The sequence below is a fragment of the Colias eurytheme genome, chromosome 5 (assembly GCF_061535395.1).
Source record: "Colias eurytheme isolate Ceu_HAF_F1 chromosome 5, ilColEury1 Martin Lab GWU primary, whole genome shotgun sequence".
Taxonomy (NCBI): Eukaryota; Metazoa; Arthropoda; class Insecta; order Lepidoptera; family Pieridae; genus Colias; species Colias eurytheme.
Genome location: NC_142984.1, coordinates 8,477,502 through 8,501,989, shown reverse-complemented (window position 1 = coordinate 8,501,989; position 24,488 = coordinate 8,477,502). Strand labels below are relative to the sequence as shown.

The following is a 24,488-nucleotide window of genomic DNA, read 5'->3' as shown; positions in this document are numbered from 1 at the left end:
TGAGTGAGTGATTAGACGTGTGTCACGCTAGAGAACATGTAGCAATTGACGGTAGCACGACGCTGACTGAACTGAGACGTGACGGCACCGGGTGAGTGGGGATAAAAGTATGATACATGTATGGAAAGATTATTTGACGTGCCTGACCGGGGACGTCACTGATAGATTTCGTGCCGGCGACTGTCGTGTGGGAACAGAGTCATACTAGAACTATTGATACATATTTTTTTTTAATCCTGTCCGGTGACGTGCCGTGACGGTGACTGATGTGTGTGAGTGCACCCTAAAATGTCAAATTGTCTGCTAGAAATTTTGAATTATGCACTATTTTGTCTTTCTTCACTACATAGTATAAAACAAAGTCGCTTTCTCTGTCCCTATGTCACTTTGTATGCTTAAATCTTTAAAAATACGCAACGGATTTTGATGCGGTTTTTTTTAATAGATAGAGTGATTCAAGAGGAAGGTTTTTTGAGGAAGGTTTTAATTTATTAGGTTTAAGACAAAGCGGGCGAAGCCGCGGGCGGTAAGCTAGTGTAAAATATTACAAGATTAGCAGCAGTGTAAAATTTGACATTTTAGCCAATCCCCCCTTCCCCTTGTTATTTTTCATCACCCCTCTGTATGTTGTGGCGGTGTACCCAACAACCTTAACGCCATCCAGGCAGCTAGTGAATGTGATGCTGCAGCGGGAGATGGCTGGACCATTCTTGATCTTAGCTTGTGTAGTAGTACTGCTGCTGCAAGAGCTGCTCCAGCTGCTGCTCCGGCTGCTGAGGCGAACAGAGCGCCGAAGGATAGCGCACTCATGCATATGCCGTATACCACCTGTGGGATTAGGTAGGATTAGAGAAAAGTTTCGTGAGATAATAAATAATAAATAAATAAAAATCATTTATTGAACAAGGTTCCTTACATCAAAATATAGACCCCAGACTCCCAATATAGCTTTCGCTGTGTTTCAGGAGTCTGAGATATACAGGCTGTCTCACTATTGGTTTACTAAGCGCGAAGGGACTTGTAATTTGCATACACTGATCATGTAGAGAATACTTAAACAACAAAATTTCGTTAAAATTTTTTTGCTGAATTTACTTAAAATCCATGTTTTCTTTTCTAGCTTCGCGCAGCCGGCATATACCGCTTCGCTAATGCGAGTATTTTGTCATGTCGTATATGTCATGTAGAAACGCTCATTGAGCGAAAGGTTATGGTTAAAGGTTATGGTATACCTATCTTTGTTCAAAGCCATAACAAAAATTTCACGTAGTCTATCTTGAACTGTGAGTACGACGAGTTGTGAGCTATTTTTCCGCTCATTGTTTGGTCTTTGAGCGTAACAGATATTTGTCAAACATGAAGAAATTTATAATCAATTGTAATGACAAACCTCTTCCCGTATCCGTCCACTGAACACTGTAACAGGTTCTTTCGAAGGTCCAAAGTCCAGATCTGCTTCAGAAACTACTTCATATATCCCGGATACGCCTACATCGGCTGATCTCGCGTCTCTAACACTTCTCCTGGAGAGGGAACGAGGTCCTGCAACTGCTGGACCTGGTTTCTTGGCAGGTACGATAGCATCGCCGGAGGGTTTTGTATCGCCGAAGTTGCGAGGGCCGTGAGGGAAACGCTCACGGTCGCTGAGGTCGGAGGGACGGTCCTGGGAAAATAATATATTGGTTGAAAATCATTATTGTTATAGTATTGCAGCTGTGAATAAATAGAAATAAAGTGAACTTTATGATATAATTTGAGACAGGTTGCACTACTCAAATTAATGAGTATCAGTAAAAGTTATGAAACAGAAAAATATATAGTAATACGTACAATTCGCGCACGGATTCGCTTGCGCACTATCATTCTACTAATATTAGAATTTTATCTGAACAATTTACTTTACTAACCATTGTATCGATCGCTTAAAATCAATGGTTCTACTATTTGCGAAAACTAAAATTCAACTCAATAGCTCTACTTGTTAATAAATGTTTGCTGCACTAAACGTAACTATCAATCTATAAATATAAGTAAATCTTGAACTGCATACTCTACAACTCCATAACTCTACATTTCTCAAACATACTCTACTAAACTCTACAACTCTACCACTCACCGTGAACGGCCTGGCCAGAGCTTGGACCAACTCCTCCACAGCGGCCATCCGGTCGTGGTCCGGCTCTACCACCGGCGCTGGTGCTCTCTGCGGTAGAGGCGATGGAGCCGGTACCGCTTCACCAGATACTTCGTCACCGAAAGCTTCTTCGAGAGGTAGCCGCTGGTGGTCTTCCGCTAGGCTCATGTCGGTTTCGTCGGATAGGTCCCTAGAAATGATAAGAGATTATATTAATAAAAAGTGATGGTAAATAAAATGTATTTATTTTAATTGCATTCATAATATGGAGACATTAACAATATTTTTTACAAGCTTGGCTAAGTTTAATAAAATAAAAAGAAAGCTGCCCAAGAGATACAGAGAAGCCACTCTATAATTTGCTACTTTGTTCGACACTCTACAAATTTATAAATTACAACTCTACATTTTACAATACTAACAGTGCAGGCCTCAAATTTATTGATTGTAAAAAAACCACTTTAAATTTTCACTCTACATTTCTCTACTACTCCGCTCTACAACTCTACAACTCACCCGATATCATTACGATCCTGTTGCGCTCTATCATCCTTCCTGTCCAACGCCCCATGCGATCCCGGCGCTATACCAACTAACTGACAATGGTCCAAACACCCGTGTCTACAGATCTCCACTTTACAGCGAATGTGTTCGCTCAGAGCGTCAGGAACTTGAACGCCAACTATTTAAAATAACTTTTCTTACCCAATATCATTGCAATCCTGCTGATTTCGACCCCGAAGTGATACCAACAATCCAAACAGCCTAGGTAGAGACACATCTCTACAACTCTACAATTTACTATTTTGCTCTACAACTCACCCGATATCATTACGATCCTGCTGCGTTCTATCGTCCTTCCTGTCCAATGCCCCATGTGATCCCGGCGCTATACCAGCTAGCTGACAATGGTCCAAACACCCGTGTCTACAGATCTCCACTTTACACCGAATGTGAACACTCAGAGCATCGGGGAATTTGAACGCGTGGAAAAATGCGTACGTGATTACGGTTGCACGTTCGTCTACTGCTTTCGCTTTTAGGAACCTAAAAAGGATTGGTGTTATGTGAATTCAGTTTATATAATTTCATAAATTTTATGTAAAACTTGTAAGATACAATTTAAGTGGATAGATTGATTCATATTCAGTGGTTTTAAAAATTGGACAAAATATATATTTTAATTATAATGTTTTATAATTTAAGCCATACTTGAAATGAAATGGAGCTTTGTTTTGAGAGATAACATTTCCAAAACATAAAAATATTTTACTCTTGACTTTCAGCTTAAGCGCTTGAACTATCAAGGGTCTTATTTTTCTTTTCATTACAATAGAAGTCTATAAGATAACTAGTTACACAACAAACTCCAAATTACATAAGCATAATTCCTAGCTACGTTACCTCGATATCATCTTAGGCCGCAAGACACAGCCATATTCGTCTGACAGCTGAATGATATGTCCAGACCCGTCGGAAGCGGCGCACGATTTGACTCGCATATCGAACTCTCCTGGAATATTTGTTGTTATTTGTGAGGCATATTGTTTTATTGTTACGATTTATTCTGCAATTTCAATTGTAAATTGGTTTGATGATGACAAGACGAGGGATAAATGCATTGTTTGATTTAGCTCACTATCTAAACTTATTTTTAAAACCACTGGGTTAAAAGGTTTGCAAATAAACTTTAATATAAGTGGTTAGGCATTGTTAAAAAAATGTTTGTGTTCTTTGAATAATACAAATATAAGACATTTTAGAAATCGCCCAGTGACACACATTTTTGCATATCTACACAAAACTAAACAATCACTTCCTAAAACATGTAAAAAATCTATTACTTCAAACTAAAAATAGTTACGGTAATCATCACAATCCTCATATCCGGCATTCGCGGTGAGGCAATAACATTTTTACATTAATTACCTAGAACATCTGCCACTTGGCTCATTATGCATCGCGCATAGCGAGTTAAGTGAAAAGTGATTAGTGTGGAATGCACGAACCGCACCCGACGAGATCACTTAAAGCTAACCGCAAGCACACAATACATTAAACAGAATAAACATTGCAAGTGTTGGTGTTTGTAACAAGACGTACAATGTCAAGAAGGTATTAGCCTGGGGTAGAAGCCTTTGAAAATAATGAAAAGATAAAAAAAATCGCAGTCGGATGAAACCCATTAGAAAAGGAGGGGAATATGATAAAAATGTAAGGAAAAATAAATTACGGTCAATCCGAGTTCGGGAAGCGGGAGGGGGGAGCTTTTAAGAGAAAAAAATGGTTTCTCTCAATTTCCGACAAAACTACAAGTCCTATAGAAAAAAGTTCAATGGCAAAGTTGTAGGTAATTAAAAGTTCTACAACTTTTGTATTCACAATTTTTTCACATAACCTAAAAATTTAGGTGAAAAATTCAAAAAACCAAGTTTTTGGTCTTTTATTTCTATCTACTTCAAAATTTATTTTTTTTCTACGAAATTTGGTGGAAACTTACTTTATTATGTCCCAAATACACTGTAATTTATTTGATCGAAAATATTTATTTTTTCGCCTTATTTTGAATTAATACCAAAAAAACAACCTAATTTTCAATCGAAAAGTCACCCGTCAAAATATCAGCTTTTTTCAAAAACTTGGGGTGCTTTTTATTCATTGAAATCTCTACTTTTATATGGTGTAAAAAAAATAAACACCACCATAGTAAATGTTCTCAGGAAATGCATACAAACAGTCTGAAAATTAGCTTTTACTAAATCAGGCACAATTCTTGAACTCTATATCTTCTCTTGTATCGGCTTTTCGGTAATATTTCAAAAGAAAAATAATTATCTGTTCTAAGTTTAATATTTTACAGCATATTCAAAAGCAAAATGGTGTCGATAAAAACATTTCAGGTAGTTCGAGAAGTGTGCCTGATTTAGTAAAAGCTAATTTTCAGACTGTTTGTATGCATTTCCTGAGAACATTTACTATGGTGGTGTTTATTTTTTTTTACACCATATGAAAGTAGAGATTTCAATGAATAAAAAGCACCCCAAGTTTTTGAAAAAAACTGATATTTTGACGGGTGACTTTTCGATTGAAAATTAGGTTGTTTTTTTGGTATTAATTCAAAATAAGGCGAAAAAATAAATATTTTCAATCAAATAAATTACAGTGTATTTGGGACATAATAAAGTAAGTTTCCACCAAATTTCGTAGAAAAAAAATAAATTTTGAAGTAGATAGAAATAAAAGACCAAAAACTTGGTTTTTTGAATTTTTCACCTAAATTTTTAGGTTATGTGAAAAAATTGTGAATACAAAAGTTGTAGAACTTTTAATTACCTACAACTTTGCCATAGAACTTTTTTCTATAGGACTTGTAGTTTTGTCGGAAATCGAGAGAAACCATTTTTTTCTCTTAAAAGCTCCCCCCTCCCGCTTCCCGAACTCGGATTGACCGTAATTTATTTTTCCTTACATTTTTATCATATTCCCCTCCTTTTGTAATGGGTTTCATCCGACTGCGATTTTTTTTTGTTTCAAAAATTATCTACTCTAGTCTATATGGAGATGTGCTAAATAGAGATTATGCATACATTTTCTAGATGGTATTGGGTTTTAAGGAGATTTTATTTTTATGGCGCCACAAATTTAGTTAATTTGAATAACTTACTAAATTTAAAAAGATAAAAATTTTAGTATTATGTATGCATTCAAAATATCACCGCACTTGTTAGTTTGTCGAATGATAAAAAAAAAATTACAAGCCTTGAACTGTGGACACCACACTACCGTATCAATAAGCAAAGTTCTTGTACACTATATAGAGGCCTTTAAAAAAACATGGAACTATTGAATTTTTCCATATCAAAATAGTTCAAAATCAAATTTCAAACTGGGCCAAGTGAAAAGCGCTCTTTAGCATAGCGCCTAATGAAGCGAACCGATAGAAGAATGGTTTTACAAGTTAATAATTAATCTTAATTTGCCTCCAACATTCTCACGTTCGCTTGCTTTCAAATCAATCACGCTGATCATTTAATTGAGCTGTGTGAACCTCAACTATGGTGCATTGGTGAACTCTTTCTAGTACATTGTCTTATATTGACGATAATTTGGTCAACCCTGCAAGTTTGCAATGCATTTGCAATGTTTGGGATAAAACAGAAAAGTTGAGTGATTTGAAGTAAATGGCTTGTGCATGTTCAATAATTATTTAATATTGTTTTTTAATATACCTAAGTAGCTGATAAATCTTGATGATTGTTTTTTTACGGATTTTTCATTTACAAAAATAACGTATGTCCACACGTTTCAGAAGTGAAACTATTTTGGCAAGATTCAAGGATACCAAAATCGTCGCTTTAATCTATAGGTATATTAAGAAGAGCTGGAACGTCAACACATTTACACATTGCACATGTTAGGCCGGGAGATACTGACACAAAATTTCGGGTCATTTGTAACAGGATGGCGGTCTAGAGGGGTCTTAGTACGCAATGACAAAAAGAAAAATGATGGTCAGAACGCTGGTACCGGCGGACTAGTCGCGTGGGCGTTAGTTACACTCGTCGGATAAATAGCGAAAGACCAACGATTTGTAACACAAAAATTTTAGAATTTACCGATAGCCTTTAAAAAAGATGTAGGCGGTAGTGTCATGCCATACTTTGACGATGTGACTTACAGTCCGCCATACCGACGTGAATGCGTTGATTTAAAAAAAACAATTCAACCATTTGTACCGGGCTAACTTTTGCACAGGTAACCATCGTCGTGCAGCCATTTACTAAAATCGCCATGCCATACTTTTCGGACGATTCCAAATGGTCGCCATACCGCGGAAAATCTGCAAATTTTTCAATTTTTTTTTCTCGCCAAACGATTTGTACCATCCTACATTTTTTTTTCAACAACTCCTGAATGATTATAAATAGAAGTGTGATAATGCCATACCTGTGGGAGGTGACGAATGTGTATAAGATTGTATTGTAATTGATTTCTATTTTTTTTTTATTCTTATTGTAAGATTTTATTCGTAGTTTGAACGATTTGTAGCAGTATGGCACTAATTTTTCCCTCTATTAAAAGTATGGCAAATATAATAATGGTCACGTTGCATCATATACTTTTCAAAAATGCCGTACTGGTACAAATCGCCAATTCTTTTCATTTTTTTTTTACGTCTTGGCTTAAGTCTTACAATCATCCGCCCCATGTTTGCATTCTGCGATATTTTTTTCTAGGTAGAATTGTATACAAACTGTTGAAATATTGATTTCATTTACAAAAGTTTCTCTCTTAAAAAGCAATTACGTTTCTTACACTATACGTGTGATTTATTGCAACGACCTTTTTTTTTCTTATCATGCACATTTGGTAAACCTATTGTGAGTCCTGTATACACTCAACTCTTGGTAACACATGTTAAACCTTGTGAATATTTATTGTATAGATTCCTAGAAGTACGGGTAAGAAATACTCGAAGAGGGTCATAAATAAAGGTATAATTTTGAGTGTTATATAGACCCTAAAATAGTTGAGTTATATAGCTCTTTGTGTGTAGTTCACTCGTATCCTTCAGACTGTTAAGACATACCTTCGATACTCTATTTGAAGATAAATAAAGTGACTATCTTCCTACAACAAAGTGCTTGAATTATTTACTAAAATTAATCACACCACTATCCATAATCCCAATAGGTTATGGGCCCAGGCTACGTTGTTGATTAATTTAAATACAAATTTTATTGAGAGGAAGAAAATTAAAATTTCAAAGTGCAATTGAAAATTAGTGAATGTATCGTAAGTAAAACATTCAGAGTGAAGATAAAGATTTTATAAACAATATGGAAACTATAAAATCTAAAAGAAACATCCAACCTTTCAACGGTGAAAATTATAATATATGGAAGTTCAGAATCCGCAGTCTCTTAAATGAACTTGAAGTGATTCATGTAATCGATAAACCAGCACCAGCGAATCCTGACAGCAAGTGGAAGAAATCGGAGTCAACCGCAAAGAATGTGTTAATTGAATATTTGTCCGATTCGTATTTAAGTTACGTGAAACCAGAATCGTCGACAAAACAAATTTTTGATGTACTAAACAATATCTTCGAAAGAAAAAGTGTAGCAAAACAAATTGGAGCTCGGAAGAAATTATTTAATTTGAAGTTGGAAGAAGACACAGATTTGTGTAAACATTTTATGATGTTCGATTCTTTGATATCGGAGTTAGCATCAGCCGGTGCGACTATCTCAGAGGTTGATAAAGTGACTCAACTATTGCTTACTTTACCACCTTCTTACAATGGTGTTATAACAGCCATCGAGACTTTGTCAGAAGACAACATCACGTTAAGTTTCGTGAAAACAAGATTATTAGATCATGAAGTTAAACTTGTTAATGAAAGTCTTGACACAAGTAAAATGGTTCTACATGTTGAACAGAAAACTAATGAAAGAAAGCGAAATAATAAGGAGCTTAGAAAATCATCGAAAATACGTCGTGGAATCGTCAAGCCGAAACAAAATGGTATAAATTATAAAGGGCACATTAAGTGTCACAATTGTGGAAAAAGAGGACATTATAAAAATGAATGTCGTAACTTCTCGAAACGCTTTAAGTCCAAACCAAGTACAGAAAGACAAAGGACAATTCAAACCATTCAAGCTGAGCCAGTGATTGAAGACAGCTTTGCATTTATGGCTGGAAATTTTTCAGTTAACAAATGAAGGAAGTGAAATATCCTTTTAGCAGTTAGTAAGACAGCTGACAGTGAGGTGGAATGGTAAGACGGCAATGACTGGTAAGCCGAAATACAATATATCTATTCTGGAATTTTCGGTAAGTTAAACTTTATTAATTATTAAAATAAAGATTCTAATTCCGAATAAAAATATTAGCATCAGTGACGAGGTCAAATAAGAAAAGATAAATTTTAAATTATCTATTAAAAGTTTGATAAAGTTAAATTATCTAGTAGCTAATAGATGACATTAAATGAAAAGGTAGATTACCTGTTTGTGTGAAGCTTGTATAAACAATAAACAAGTGTAAATGTCATTTAATAAAATAATGTTGAAATCAGATGTTTATGGTTCCCATGATTAAAAGAAATGAATAAATAATAATAAAATTATTTTGTAATGTTTAATGATGAATTCACTCATAAGAGTGTAACATATTTTATGAGAAATAAATCTGATGTATTGTAAACCTATTTACTGATCATGTTAAAGAGAATTTATCTTACTACTTAAAAGGTAGATAAAGGTATCAGTTATCATCTCACATTGCCACGAACTCCATATTTAAAATACCTTTAGGTTTTCGAATCAGCCGTATGTTGAAACCAGTAAAACAAATTTGATGAAAAGTCATCAAAGGTAAAATGGGTATAGAGCGTATAAAGTGGAGAGTAATAAATATGTGGTAGAAAGAGATGTAAATTTAAATCGAAGGCAAAGGGAGACGAGGTTGATTCAGGTTTAAATACTGAAGTCCCTAACGATTCGTTAAACTCAGTTGACAACCTTATATATTCAGTTAAAAATAGCTATATGGGTTAATCTCAGTTGGTTGAAACTGAATGAATAGCTATATTATGTTAAACTCAGTTGGTGAAAACTGAATGAATAGCTATATGTGTTAATCTCAGTTGGTGAAAACTGAATGAATAGCTATGTGTTAATCTCAGTTGGTGAAAACTGAATGAATAGCTATGTGTTAATCTCAGTTGGTGAAAACTGAATGAATAGCTATGTGTTAAGCTCAGTTAGTGAAAACTGAATGAATAGCTATGTGTTAATCTCAGTTGGTGAAAACTGAATGAATAGCTATGTGTTAAGCTCAGTTGGTGAAAACTGAATGAATAGCTATGTGATAAGCTCAGTTGGTGAAAACTGAATGAATAGCTATGTGATAAGCTCAGTTGGTGAAAACTGAAAGTAAATAGCAGCTATACGTTAAACTCAGTACCTAGACGAAAAACTGTAGTCAATAACTTTGCGTTAAACTCAGTAGCTAGTCATCAATAAAATAATAAGGCAGAAGGCTATCGAAGTATTGAAAATACAAACAATACAGTGCCTAAAATTTAATGACACAGACAATTAGTATTGACAATGAAACCGATATATCAGATAGATATTAAAAGCCAAACTTCATCTAATGAAGATGATTATTAGCCGTTTCATTATTTACTGTGCGCATAATACATTGTATATTTACTCCTAATTCACATGAGATAATTGAAAATAGGAATGATGCTAAACAATGAAAAATGCAATTAATGATGAACTATATTCTTTATTTGTAAATAAAAAGCTTGGACTTTAGTATCAAAACCAAGTAGTACAAATATTGTATATAATGAAAATGGATATTATAAAGTACGATGAGTTCGGAAATCCATAAAAGTGTAAAGCCCGTTTAGTTGCTAGAGGTATTAGTAAAAATATCGGTTGCAACAATTTTGAACTTAAGTCTTTTAACAGCAGCATGGCTTGTTAGTTTACCAGATTGATTAAACTGCATTTTAAGTGGTCAGTTAATCGTACAGTATATTAAAATACTTGAGGGTGTGAAAAGTGAAAACACTTGTGAACCCCGATTGTAAATTAAACAAAGCATTAGGTAGCATATTGCTTAAAAAGTTGCCAGATGTTGGATTGAAATATTTGAAAAGACTATTAGAAAAAGGTTTTACAAATGATTTTAAGGATCGATTCATGTACATACTGAATAGATGAGATATCTCTAATAATATTTATACTGAATTAAATGTGGACGATCTAGTGATTATAGTGAGTGACTATTGTTGAAAAACGATGCAGAATTTAATGAATTAATTTAAAATGGGTGATTTAAAAAGGAGGTTAAATTCTTATTAAGCTTTAGAATCACGAGACAAAATAAAGTCGTAACACTAGATCAAAGCACATAAGTAAATATTAAAACCGTATGAAATAAACTCAGTACAATGGGTGATCAAAATCTTCTTACATAAAATTCAATTTAGATTTTGAGGCAATGGAATCCAATGAGAATGACGGTATTCCATTTCGAATTCTTATTGGAAATCTAATGTATTTAATTTCATGTACAATGATCTGACTTTAACTATAAGCAGACATGTGAATGAAAATAAACAAGAACTCGGTAATGTTTAAAAACAAGTAGATTAAAATTAAATATGTAAAGGAAACATATAAGAACAAATTGATAAGATACTTGATTCTAATTAGACAAATTGATAAGATAATTGATTCGAGTTAGTATTTAAAAAGAAAAGTACAACGGGTTACTTCTTCTAGTTGTATGATTGATGTACAATATGTTGGAGTACAATAAGGCAGGTTCTTCTACAGAAGCTGAATATATGGCTCTGTATGAAGCTGTTAAATGCAATATGGTTGAAAAAAAAACTTTAGCAGCAGGTATAAACCTGAAAACTAAAGAACCTATCTTAATATATGAATAGTAAAATGGATGTACTAGCTAACAATCCAACAAGCCTTATTAGATCCAAACATATTGACATCAAATATTAATTCCTTTGGGATCAATATGAGAAATAATACTAAAATTATTAAACATATGTCAACAGGTGTTCAAATTGCAGACATGCTGACAAAGCCACTACCAGGGAGGTTCCTGGAGTTAAGAGCGAAAATGGCATCAGAAGATTGATTAGTAAATAAGTTGTATCTTGATGTAAACTTATATATTTTTAATGATCTGATAAGGTTTTCCTGGGTTTCCCTTATCGTGAAGACAAATGTCGGATCACTATGTATACGGTTAGTAACAACCGTCCCAGACAAAGAGTAAGCGGAAGGTATGTCGATCAGTATTAAGAGTATTGTATTCAACTTTAGAATTTTGGTTATCATGATGTATTAATATAATTGTATATGTATTAATATGTAATTGCAATTAAAATTGTAACTTGGAAAAGAGATTAACTTTTGAGGGGGCGTGTTGAAATATTGATTTCATTTACAAAAGTTTCTCTCTTAAAAAGCAATTACGTTTCTTACACTATACGTGTGATTTATTGCAACGACCTTTTTTTTTCTTATCATGCACATTTGGTAAACCTATTGTGAGTCCTGTATACACTCAACTCTTGGTAACACATGTTAAACCTTGTGAATATTTATTGTATAGATTCCTAGAAGTACGGGTAAGAAATACTCGAAGAGGGTCATAAATAAAGGTATAATTTTGAGTGTTATATAGACCCTAAAATAGTTGAGTTATATAGCTCTTTGTGTGTAGTTCACTCGTATCCTTCAGACTGTTAAGACATACCTTCGATACTCTATTTGAAGATAAATAAAGTGACTATCTTCCTACAACAAAGTGCTTGAATTATTTACTAAAATTAATCACACCACTATCCATAATCCCAATACAAACAAACAAAATATAATAATCCCATACTGTAAAAAATTATTTTACGTATTGTACAGTCGTATTTTTGAAACGTGACGAATAAATTAATTTTTCAAGTATGGCAGCACTTTTTCCCCCTACTAGAAGTATGGCAAATATAATAATGGTCACATTTTATCAAATACTCTCCAAAAATCCAAATGCAATACTGGTACAAATTGTTTGGCGAAAAAAATTTTTTTTTTTTGCAAATTTTCGGCGGTATGGTGGCCATTTGGAATCGTCCGAAAAGTATGGCATGGCGATTTTCGTAAATGTCTGCACGATGATGATTACCTGTGCAAAAGTTAGCCTGGTACAAATGGTTGAATTGTTTTTTTTAAATCAACACATCGCGTCGGTATGGGGTGCTGTAAGTTACACCGGAAAAGTATGGCATGACACTAACGCCTACATCTTTTTTATGGGCTATCGGTAAATTCTAAAATTTTTGTGTTACAAATCGTTTGACTTTCGCTATTTATCCGACGAGTTCGACTAACGCCCACGCGACTAGTCCGCCGGTACCAGCGTTCTGACCATCATTTTTCTTTTAGTCATTGCGTAATAAGACCTCTGTAGAACCGCCATTCTGTTACAAATGACCCGAAATTTTCTGTCAGTATCTCCCGGCCTATGTATGTCTCATATTTTGCAATTGTTTATAAATACAGGGTGATGTAATTGGTGTAGTACGAATATCTAAAAATCTATGAAGAATTTTGTGATACAGTAAATGGAAGAATTATAGACTATTTTACAGTATTTAATAAAATCATTTAATTTTTTGTTCATTTTCATTAGAAATGTCAATTTTTCTCACCAAGGTGGAAATTTGGATGATAAGGATCTTGTTAGAAAAATATAAATTTTAACTAAAATCGGCATTTTTACCAATAACAGTGTGATAATGAGCTTTTACTAAATCAGGCACACTTCTCGAACTCTATATTTTCTCTTGTATCGGCTTTTCGGTAACATTTCAAAAGAAAAAATTTCATCTGATCAAAGTAACGATACCACAGCTAACATTTGACAGTATGTACATAAACAAAATGATGTCGATAAAAACATTTCAGGTCGTTTGAGAAATTTGCCATTGCCAAAAAAGCTCATTATCACACTGTTTGTATGCATTTTCTGAGTAAATTTACTATGGTAATGTATATTATATTTTAGACCATTAGAAAGTAGATATTTCAACGAACAAAAAGCCCCCAAACTTTTTGTAAAAAGCTGATATTTCGACGTCAGAATTTTCGATTGAAAATTAGGTTGTTTTTTTGGTATTAAGTTGAAATAAGGCGAAAAAATAAATATTTTCAATCAAATAAATTACAGTGTATTTGAGACACAATAAGGTAACTTTTCACCAAATATAGTAGAAAAAAATTTTTTTTTGAAAAAGAAATAAAAAACCAATAACTTGGTTTTTTGAATATTTCACCTAAATTTTGAGGTTATGTGAAAAAATTGTTAATACAAAAGTACAACTTTTGTACTTTTTATTACCTACAACTTTGCCATTGAACTTTTTTCCATAGGACTTGTAGTTTTGTTGGAAATCAAGAGAAACCATTTTTTAGCCTTAAAAGCTCCCCCCCTCCCACTTCCCGAACTCGGATTGTCTGTAATTTATTTTTCCTTTAATTTTTATCACATTCTCCTCCTTTTCTAATGGGTTTCATCCTACTACTATTTTTTTTAGGTTTTTATCATTTTGGAAGGGATTGGCCCTGGTGTATGTTGGGAGTGAGCGCACGTGTTATTTGTATTGTTTTTATGACCTGAAATTTAATTATTATTTGATAATTGAATAATTATTAATACTTTTATCCAATTGATTATTATTAGAATAAATAATTAACTTCATCAATTGATTTACTTTTAAATTATAATTTTACAGGTAAATTATGAGAGCTTTCATAATTATATTTGCATATATTTATCTACAACGCACCCATTTTACAATTCAAGTCTAAAATGAAACTAGAGTCGCATTTATTTTTGAACATACTGTAAGTGAAATTGCATAAGTGTGAGTACTGTGAACATGCCAGCTTTCCTTAATTGACCGATATAATTTGACGATATTGCCATGAAGCGACCTTGAAATTTTACTTACAACGCGCCTAAAGAATTTTCACTTCATAAATGACGGTAGATAATTCACCTTATTTTATATTCAATTATAGTTTTAGCAATATCAATTTATTTCCTCATAAATTGGAGTGATTTTCCTGGCGTATTCTCACGGAAAAAATCTACGAAATGTCAGGGTCTACATATTATAGCTTTTTCAGTACATATTAGTAAACTTTTAAGTGTATAATAAAATCCTTATAAATATAAATCAGTGTCTAATGAGGTACTAAAATAAAAATTATTACTGTTATTATATCTATAATCCGCTTAGAAAGTAATGAATATACCATTACCTCAGCTATTACCATAGTACATTATAAATAAGAGCCCCTGATCGTAGTACTTCCAGCATCATTAATTATATTTGCTAAGTCCACTGATTAATATATCTATCATAATTTATATTGAAATATACTATAAAATTTTGAACTGTAACCTCACTATAAATAATAATAAATCACGTAGTGAGATTTAACATTATTAGTACATTTATAGTTTATTTTTATTGAAGCTTTAAAGTTTGTCTCTAGGTCATTTAATGTTCTCAACCTTCTGCGCAAATATTAATATTTGAATTCAAAATTAATCAATGTACCAACATCAATTAATAAAGAAACTATAACCGAGTAAAAGAAAGGAGCTCCTGGAAAATATACTGTGAAAAGTGTCGTATAAGATTTAAATTTTGTGCTATTTTTCACGAAGTAGGTGTCGTGCAATTGGAGTTTCGATTTTGCAGTTACATAATGTCATAATATATTATTATCTATTTTAATGAATAATTATTTCATAATATATACATTTGGTATGTATGTTCTTAAATCTTAATTTTACTACTTATTTGAATGACCACAAGTCACAACATTCCCAACCTCATTTAATCATAATAAAATTTCAATTTTTTCTTTTCAATTTGTTTCCTTAAAAAGTTTTAATAACTCCCTAACCAATTTATTCACTCTAAACATCACCACCTAACCCTATCCAATATATCCCATTACGACAAATCATAAACAGCACGCTAGCAACCCTATCGAACGCCGTTAAACAAACCCATACGTATTTGTCCAGTTAACTTTTTACTATTCTTTGTACCGTTAACATGTGTTTGCACAGCATTATTACCAGTTAGAGACGCTTAACGATCGACCTGTCGCGCACTGCACATTGTCTGACTGTGGCTTAGGTTTGGCGATGTGAGTCTAGAATTCCTTCTAATACTAAATGGTAAACTATAAAATTTATTGCAATTGAAATTTTTCTTAATGGTTTGTGGGGCAGTTACACTGATCCATTTATTATAGGCGAGTAAAGTGTCTGTGCCCTGTTTAATCGAGTGCATACATTTCAAGTAGTATTTAGGTCAGTTAACCATTATATTAGGAGTTTCTGATGTTATTTAACTAAATTATAAAAGTTATGAATACTACTGGGAAAAGTTTTATGAAATGGAAGGTTTGCGCACGGGCCTGTAAAATTAAATAGTAAAATAAGAAGCGTAATATGAAAAAGTGTCCTCTCATAGCTTTCTTTCTCCTCAGACATTTTCCTCAATATTTTTTCAAGAGTCACGCAAAGATATAATAATACTTGTATTTAAAATTCTCAAACAATGGTCTTATTTTGTCACAAGAAATCACAAATGTACTAAAATCGAAGTCCAATACAGGCCGTTACTTTAATAATTAACAGTTAAATAAACAGAGGTAGAGCCATATCAATATGCAGTCGATAAATTCAACAGTTTCACACGACCTATGACACCAGTCGCCGCTGCGTAATTATTTATTTAGCATTAAACCAAATTTGTATGTTCCGATATACTATGTGTGAAGTATGACTCAGATAATGTAGGTAGCCTTAGTTATTTATGACTAATTCTGAACGTGGCTTTGCTCACACGTTTTGAGATAGAGCACGATGCCAAGTATTGAACTACCCTACATTGATATAAAACATACATAATACACATTAGCTTGATATGTATTATCGCTATTTAATCATTTCGTTAAATCAATCTTATTTAATAATCATAAAAGAGCAAGACTTTTTAGTGATCAATAGATAATTATTAATTACCAACAGATAATATGAATGTTTAAACGCACATAACAGTTTAGTTTTAATTTGTCATTTAATACATAATAAGTTTAAGAAAAATAAAGAAGTTTAATAATAATTAATCATGTTATATTTGCAATTCAAATAACAACGTTTTAGAATTTTTTACCTAATTTACACTGTCAAAACTATGGCAATATTTATCACCGTAGAATAAATTTGTGCAATAAATTATAACGAATTAAAACAGCAAACTCGTAGGCTTAATGGATATCTTGTGAAAATTCAACAATTAAGCTTTTGCGTTGATACCATCGCCATTTACCACCCACTCATATACAAGCCAGTCGTAAATACATCACAAACGAATATAATTCTTATTTGATCAAACCTATGGTCGAAAATTGGGGTTTTTATGATATTAATCAAGCATAAACGGTAAATTAAAAGACGATTTGATAAACCGTCTTCTTTTGTGCGTATTGTTCGAATAAAAACGGGCTTGAATTCAAGTTTTAAACAAATTAAGAGCGAGCGCGCACGAGCAACTTAGTTGCCCGGCAACTATTTTGTCTCTGTCGCTGTCTCCTCGCAAAGTTTTGAACGATGCGCACACGAAAGCGACAGCAACGCAACTTTTTCTTTAAAATTTTCTGCATTTATCAACATGGATTTCGAAGAGACGGTTGTGGTCTGTGCTCTTGTCCCGCATACTTCCCATTCCCGTGGGATTTCCGGGATAAAACCTATCCTATGTGTTAATCCAAGTTACCCTCTATATGTGTGCTAAATTTCATTGTAATCGGTTCAGTAGTTTATGCGTGAAAACTGAAAACCATACATACATTTCCTCTTTATATAATATTAGTATAGATATGTAATCGTAATTGAAAAAAGTTAAGTAAAACGAAATAACATATTTTTCTATGGCGTCGTTACTAGATTACGTTGCTGAATTTTGTTGACTGTCTATGATGCCTATTAAAATGGCTCTACTATAGACAGAAAAACTACTAATAATAAAAATAACTTCATTAAAAACAATATTATTTAGATGTGCTATTTATTAAATAGGTTTGAAGTTGGTGCCAAGCACTAAGCACTTAGTATTAAGCCCGTGCACCGACATCAAATAACAAATCTAAATAGTAAATAACACATCTAAATAATATGTAGTAATGAATAATATCAAACCTTTTTTATTTTTTACTTTTCCGTTTTTGAAGTAGGTTGTTTTTAACGAAGTTATTTTTATTTAATACTTTTTAGTTTATTTTTCAACACGAATCAAACGAGCCCAAACTCAATAAAGTTGAGTCAATATATTACTAAGTTCCTATGGCCACCTTCCGATTCCATCATCAAATCAGCGCTATGTCATAATAATGTTTCATCGCTATCCAATTTACATACGTATACAAAATTTCAGCTCAATCGGTTACCTGGAAATGAATCAAAGTTACTTGCAACATTTCAATTAAGTCATCGAGACCAGACAAAAATGCTCACATAATAAAAACTACTGGGTTTATCCGAATAAAATTTATGGGACCAATTCCACACCATTCCGCATCAAACTAAAAAAGAATCACGTAAACCGGTTCAGAAACCTCGGAGTAATCGGTGTACATACATAAAAAAATATACCGGCAGAATTGATAACCTTCTCCTTTTTTTTGAAGTCGGTTAAAAACTACCGAGTACGAGAATAAATACGATGACATAAATACGTACTATCGCTACGCCGGTTACGCGGCAACTGGCCGGCGGCCTCCGTCCGGCAACATTTTTGTCGCCGTGCGCGCACTTGCATTGAAACCAATAGATAGGGCGACAGTTGCGTCGCGGGCTTGTCTCCGAACCCGCGGACAAAAAAGTCTCCCGGGAGTTGCGTCGCTACGTGCGCGCACTTTCATACTAGCCCATGGGTGGAGAGACAAAATAGTTGCGGAGACAAAGTTGCTCGTGCGCGCTCGCTCTAACAATCCTTTACAGACAATCTCGATTCCTAGAAAATTGACTGAGTGACAGCTTTTATATTGGAATCAGACATCAGTATACTTGTTAGATATTAATTATATGTGAAATTGTGGATGAATGATATTTAGAATTGAGATATACATGCTGACTGGCGATGACTATCGTTTTAGTTGTGATAGATAGATTTTTACAGAACGTGTTACAGGTATTATGGTAAAATAAGTGCAAGAGTTGCTTAAGGTGCCTTTGAATTTGGTTAATTTTAAATAAATAAAAAAAATATTGTGATAGATCGTATATACGTTAAAATAATTAATTGAACTCCCGATAAAAGAAATACTATTATACTCAGTGTTTATTATCGTATACTACTTTTGTATCTAATTTATCACAGACACATAATAGTGTTTCTATCTCGAGTCTCGACGTCCTAATTTCAATATTATTTGCAATCAATACAATCTTATTTATAATCCACAAAAATTACAAATTACTGAACCGAAAAACGCAAATTATATTAATTATCACAAAGTTCATACATTTGCTAACCCAAACTTGGCAACCCACGATTTAAAATTTAAAATGATCAACAAAAAAGCAGCATGGACATTCAAACTATTTGCGGTAAGTTGCATAAAGGGTCCGTCCGTCAATCAACGTGGTTTTGATGAAATTGCGAACGTAAATATTCAATCATACAAAATAATTAACGATATTATATTATAATGTTGTGTTGTAATGTTTGCGATGTACGTGGGCGAATAAATTAGATGTTATTTAAGAGGTTGTTGTCGATTTTTTGGTATAAGTGTTCCTTATTTTGTTTTAAATTAACTTTTATTCCGGTATCAAACAACTTAGAGTATTTATGTTAATTTTAATTAGATTTTGCATACAAACTCTTCTTGTTATTTACATGAAGATGAAGATTTCTCTTCCGTTTTTATATTATGACAATCTTAGATAATGTCTACGTCCTAACTGCGAATCACCTAACATCTACCTGAATGCCAATTTTCGGCCCGATCCGTTCAGTGGTTTGGGCTGTGCGTTGATAGTTCACTATTTCAGTCAATCAGTCAGTCAGTTACCTTTGAGTTTTATGTATTAAGGGCTTAGTCTAGTAGTGCAAACAAATGCATCCTGTCATTCTATATGTAAATAATACAAATGTACTAAGGGAAAGTTGCTCCACTTAATTTTTAAAAATTAAATCATTCGTATAATTTAATATTCGTAATAAGTACCAAAAATGACAATTTGATTGATTGATTTGGGTGATTTTTTTTTATCAGTACACAAAATTTGCGAATACTTTCTATTGATATCTTCAACTTCATGTTTATATAACTGATCAACTTTTACAAAGATTTTTTTTTTTTTTTGTTATGGGGAGGCAAACGAGCGGACGCACTGCCTGGTGGTAAGCAGGTTGCGTCGCCCATAGACCATAACAAAGGTTATGGTTGTTGCCTACCAGAAGGATTAAGGGATTTGGAAGGAATTAGGGAGAAAGGGGCGAGGATGGGAGGGATTAAGGATAGGGGAGGAGAGGATGGGTAGGGGATAGGAAGGGATGTGGGCCTCCGGACCCCTCACTCACCGTACGGAACGCGACAGTAAACTGTCACTATGGCGCCGATATTCTGTGAGGGTGTGGTACCTTCCCCGGTGCGAGCGTGGCCCAGTTCGTGCCGAAGCATGCTCGACTCCCACTTATAAAAATTTGGACGAAATATAAAAAAAATAAGCTTTCCATACAAAATGCATAACTCTATACATTTTTTTCGACCTAAGTTTCTTAGTGAAAGTTGTTCAGTTTAACTAATAAAACGGATAAACAAATTTTGTATTTAATAAAAAAAATGTAATGTTTGTGTTAAAAAATTATAAAATAGAAAAATACGCAAATGAAAACAAAAGATATTTATTTCTGACTAGCTTCCGCCCGCGACTCCGTCCGCGCGGATGTCAGTCTTCGCGTCTTCTACAGATTTATTATATTATGTATAATATATAGATTTATATTGATAAACCTAATAAATCTTTTGCTAGCATTCTGATGCTTTATCGGTTGCACTGGATTTATCTCTTTTTTTTCAATCGCTTGAATGATATAGGATGGGTCCTTGATGGGCATCGAATGCTGAAGTCTCGAATCAATCAATTCTGACAGTAGGCAATTTATGTAAAATCCAATAATGGTCCATCATTTTATTTTGCCTAAACGTTACATACTTTTTTATATATTCTATTTTATATATTCTATTTTTAACGAATGATTCACTCCAGTCCAAACAGCAAATAAGCAGACTTCTGCTTCTGCAACGTTTAGTTGTCCCTGAATTTGGAAAAAATAGTCATGATTCTTATCTATGACAAAAGTGTTATTTTTTGCATTGTATTTCAAATATTAAATTTTTTTTAACCGCATCTTCCGCATTCATGTCTTTTGCCGGAATTAGACATTTAACTTCTACTAGTCCCATTTTCCCTTTTTGATATGGGAGTGTATAAAGTAAATTTTTTAGATATTTCTCGTTATACTTTTAAAAAGTTATTATTGTCATTTTGCTCATTAGGTAAAGTAATTTCGATATCAGTTTTAAGTTTTTTGATATCTGCAATAATAACGTCATAATCGCCTGCACATACTTATCGATTACACCCTGTATACAATCCACCATCCACATTTATAATGTTTTCCTGTCCTCCTCTCCTTTACGCTGTTCACCGATACATTTTAAATGAGTAAATCTGCTACCACTGAAGGATGTTTCATTGTGATCAGCAAATTTTCACCACTGTTGTCGATTATTTGTTTTTCATTTTTAATCAGCAATTGGGAATCATCAGTTTTGTTTTTTGCAGATTGGTGATGTACCCTAACAATACGTCGAAAAGGGAAAGCATCAACGAATTATCGTTTTCGTCCTCTTTTTTTATTCTTCGCGTCTATGTTACTTCTGTTTGTTTAGTTCTCAACCCCACTGAATTTTGATGATGTGATGATAATCCATTCGTTTTAATATTGGTACTTAGAGTTGGTAGACTAAACTAGAAATGGTGGACTAAATTTGTCAGCGCGTCTGTAAGATCAGAATATAAAACCAACATCCTGTAGTTACAAAATTAATAATCAAACAACATGCCGCTACGTTGAAAATGACTAGAAGAAAAAATTAAAACACCTCGGATCAATTTTGGAGTAAACAAATCATTTTCCCCGTATGGGGATTTCCCCGGATGAACTTGGGAAGTTCAAGTTCTCAATACAAGTTTATATTATATTTCGTATTTCTCAAACGAAAAATAAACATTTTTGAAACTTCAAAAAAATTATATTATAAGAAAATTTATGAGCTTACTTTAGTTTTAAAGAAATATACATCCCTTTACTGACACCCCGTAAAATAAAGAAATTGTTGCCAATCACCTTTGCAATCTATTTGGTTTCATTAACTTTATGTTCGAAGATAATTTTTTTTCTAGTAGTTACACGCGTATTTTTTTCGTTTATTTTCCATATCGAAATCAAATGTTTAAAAATACGAATATTTGCACAAAACTAAGATAAAAATAATCAATTAACAAAAATATTAAATTTAATGAAGTAGAGCAACTTTCACTTCGGTATGAAGGAAAATCGAGCGTAGAGCACACGTCAGAACGCTCCGGCCCAAGGAGCGCGACTAAAGAAATTCGCTAGGATTTTTCCTTATTATTTTAAATATTTTTTTAATATTTAAAGAATTATGAAAATTCAAAAAAAAATTTTTTTTAAGGATTAATACTCATTGGTCTTCAACCAACTCGAATAAATTAATGGAAAAAATAACTTTTAGCAGTATTTATCAATCGATTTTGTAAGGCAAAAAATGGGAAATTTAATGAATTTATAACGCTCTAATTAAGAAAATCATAAGTTTTTCGGCAATTGTATTCAGCAGTTTTTAATAACGACTATATAAGGATAATAATGCGCTGATCAGATTGTGTAAATTGTAATCGGTTGCAACGTAGTGAGTGCACAAACTTAGCTCGAAATGATTTTGGGGGAAAGAGACTTATCTTGAAGGCCTGATTAAGGTAACATAAAGTAACTTTATAAATGTGAAAAAATTCACGCGCATTGCGTATATAACACTAATTGATAAACAAGAAAAAAAAATTCAGTTTATCATTTCATTAGCCGGGAAAAAATTGTCAAATAACTTGTTGAAAACGCAATTTTGCTAGACTGCAGCCTTAAGATTTATATTTTTTTATAAAGTAAATCATTGCATTGTCATTGTCTATCGTGTTCATTATACTAATCCTGTATAGGTATAATATAAGACTTGCGTCCGTGATAAAGCATCAGCACTTTATCCATAAATTCACTACAACATTATTACTACCACGTTCTAAGAAGCATGCTCAATAATTCCCAACTATTCGAATGTGAAAATAATTCCAATTTAATTTGCAAATGGCTCTCACTTTCCAAGAGCATTCTGACCTTAACATCCCGATGTACCTCGAGGGGTTATCGTAAGAATGCATAATTTCTATTTTAACGGTTGTCCGTTTATTGCATATATTCGACACGCAGTTTCAATGTACAATAAATACATAGTAACTTATCAAGTACATTGGAATTATTCAATGGCAAAGGGAAATTAATGTAATATGTACATTGAAATTAAAAGATCTGTACATTGTTTGTTTTAGGTGATCGTTTTATTGCTAGGAATCGGTCTTAAAAATATTATAAACTTTAAAAAGGACTAAACATATTCTATCCATAAAACGCAGGTTTAAAAAGTTTATTTTAATATGGCCGGAATTTTGTAATACGCGTTTTAAAACAAGCAGGGGCAGGACCTGTAACACTAGCAGTGATTTACCGGCATTTTAATAAAAGTCAGTTTATATAATAGTAGGTTTATTCGGATAATACATAATATTTTTATCCGAATAAACCTACTATTTTCAAGTGAAACTTCTTTAGGCGCGTTGAGAGTTAAAAGTGTGCTCGGAAAACACGCTCTCTTTTAAATTTAAGACAATTTGAGCCTTATTTTTTTTCCAAATAAACCTAATATTTATAATTTCACATATTATAGGCCGATTAAGAAGAGCTGGAACGTCAACACATTTACACATTGCACATGTGTAGTGTTTGTGAAGACGCGCGCGGCGTGACGTCATACTGCATACGCATCATGAAAAGTATATACGTCTCTCTCGCGCGCCAACTAGCTTATGAGGGTGAAGGGGACGGTTATCGTTTTTATTTTGCAATTGTTTATAAATACAGGGTGATATAATTTAAACAAAGACGTTAGGTATACTACTAACTATATTCGACGAGATACTTCGCGGCACGCGGATTAGAATATTTTTTTTTTACTTTATCTAGGTTGTAATAATTTTAAACGCCGTAAGTTAAAATTTTCATTCATAGCTGAACAATACAGCTTTTATCTCTTACGTGCTAGGGTCACGCTTGTCTTGTTTCTTGGGAGTAAGCGTACGTGTTATTTGTATTGTTTTTATCGTTATTTAGAATAGTAAGTGTTCATCAATTGAGTTACTTTTAAATTATAATTTTACATTCAAATTAAGAGAGCTTTCTTAATTATATTTGTATATATTTATCTACAACGCACCCATTTAACAATTCAAGTCTACGCTTAAACTAGAGTCGCATTTATTTTTGAACATACTGTATAGTACAATTGCATAAGTG

General features: G+C 33.1%; 1 protein-coding gene across 1 annotated transcript in view; it reads right to left on the bottom strand.

The window, feature by feature from the left end:
- Positions 1–289: 289 nt before the first annotated feature.
- Positions 290–24,488, bottom strand: part of m (zona pellucida domain-containing protein miniature) — an 86,981-nt gene continuing 62,782 nt past the window's right edge. The window contains exons 8-12 of the mRNA XM_090102038.1: positions 3,539–3,647; positions 2,957–3,181; positions 2,117–2,324; positions 1,391–1,663; positions 290–828 (exon numbers count right to left, since the gene is read on the bottom strand). Of these exons, the coding sequence (XP_089958164.1) occupies positions 613–828; positions 1,391–1,663; positions 2,117–2,324; positions 2,957–3,181; positions 3,539–3,647 (1,031 nt within the window). The 3' untranslated portion in view covers positions 290–612. The remainder of the gene's footprint in view (positions 829–1,390; positions 1,664–2,116; positions 2,325–2,956; positions 3,182–3,538; positions 3,648–24,488) is intronic.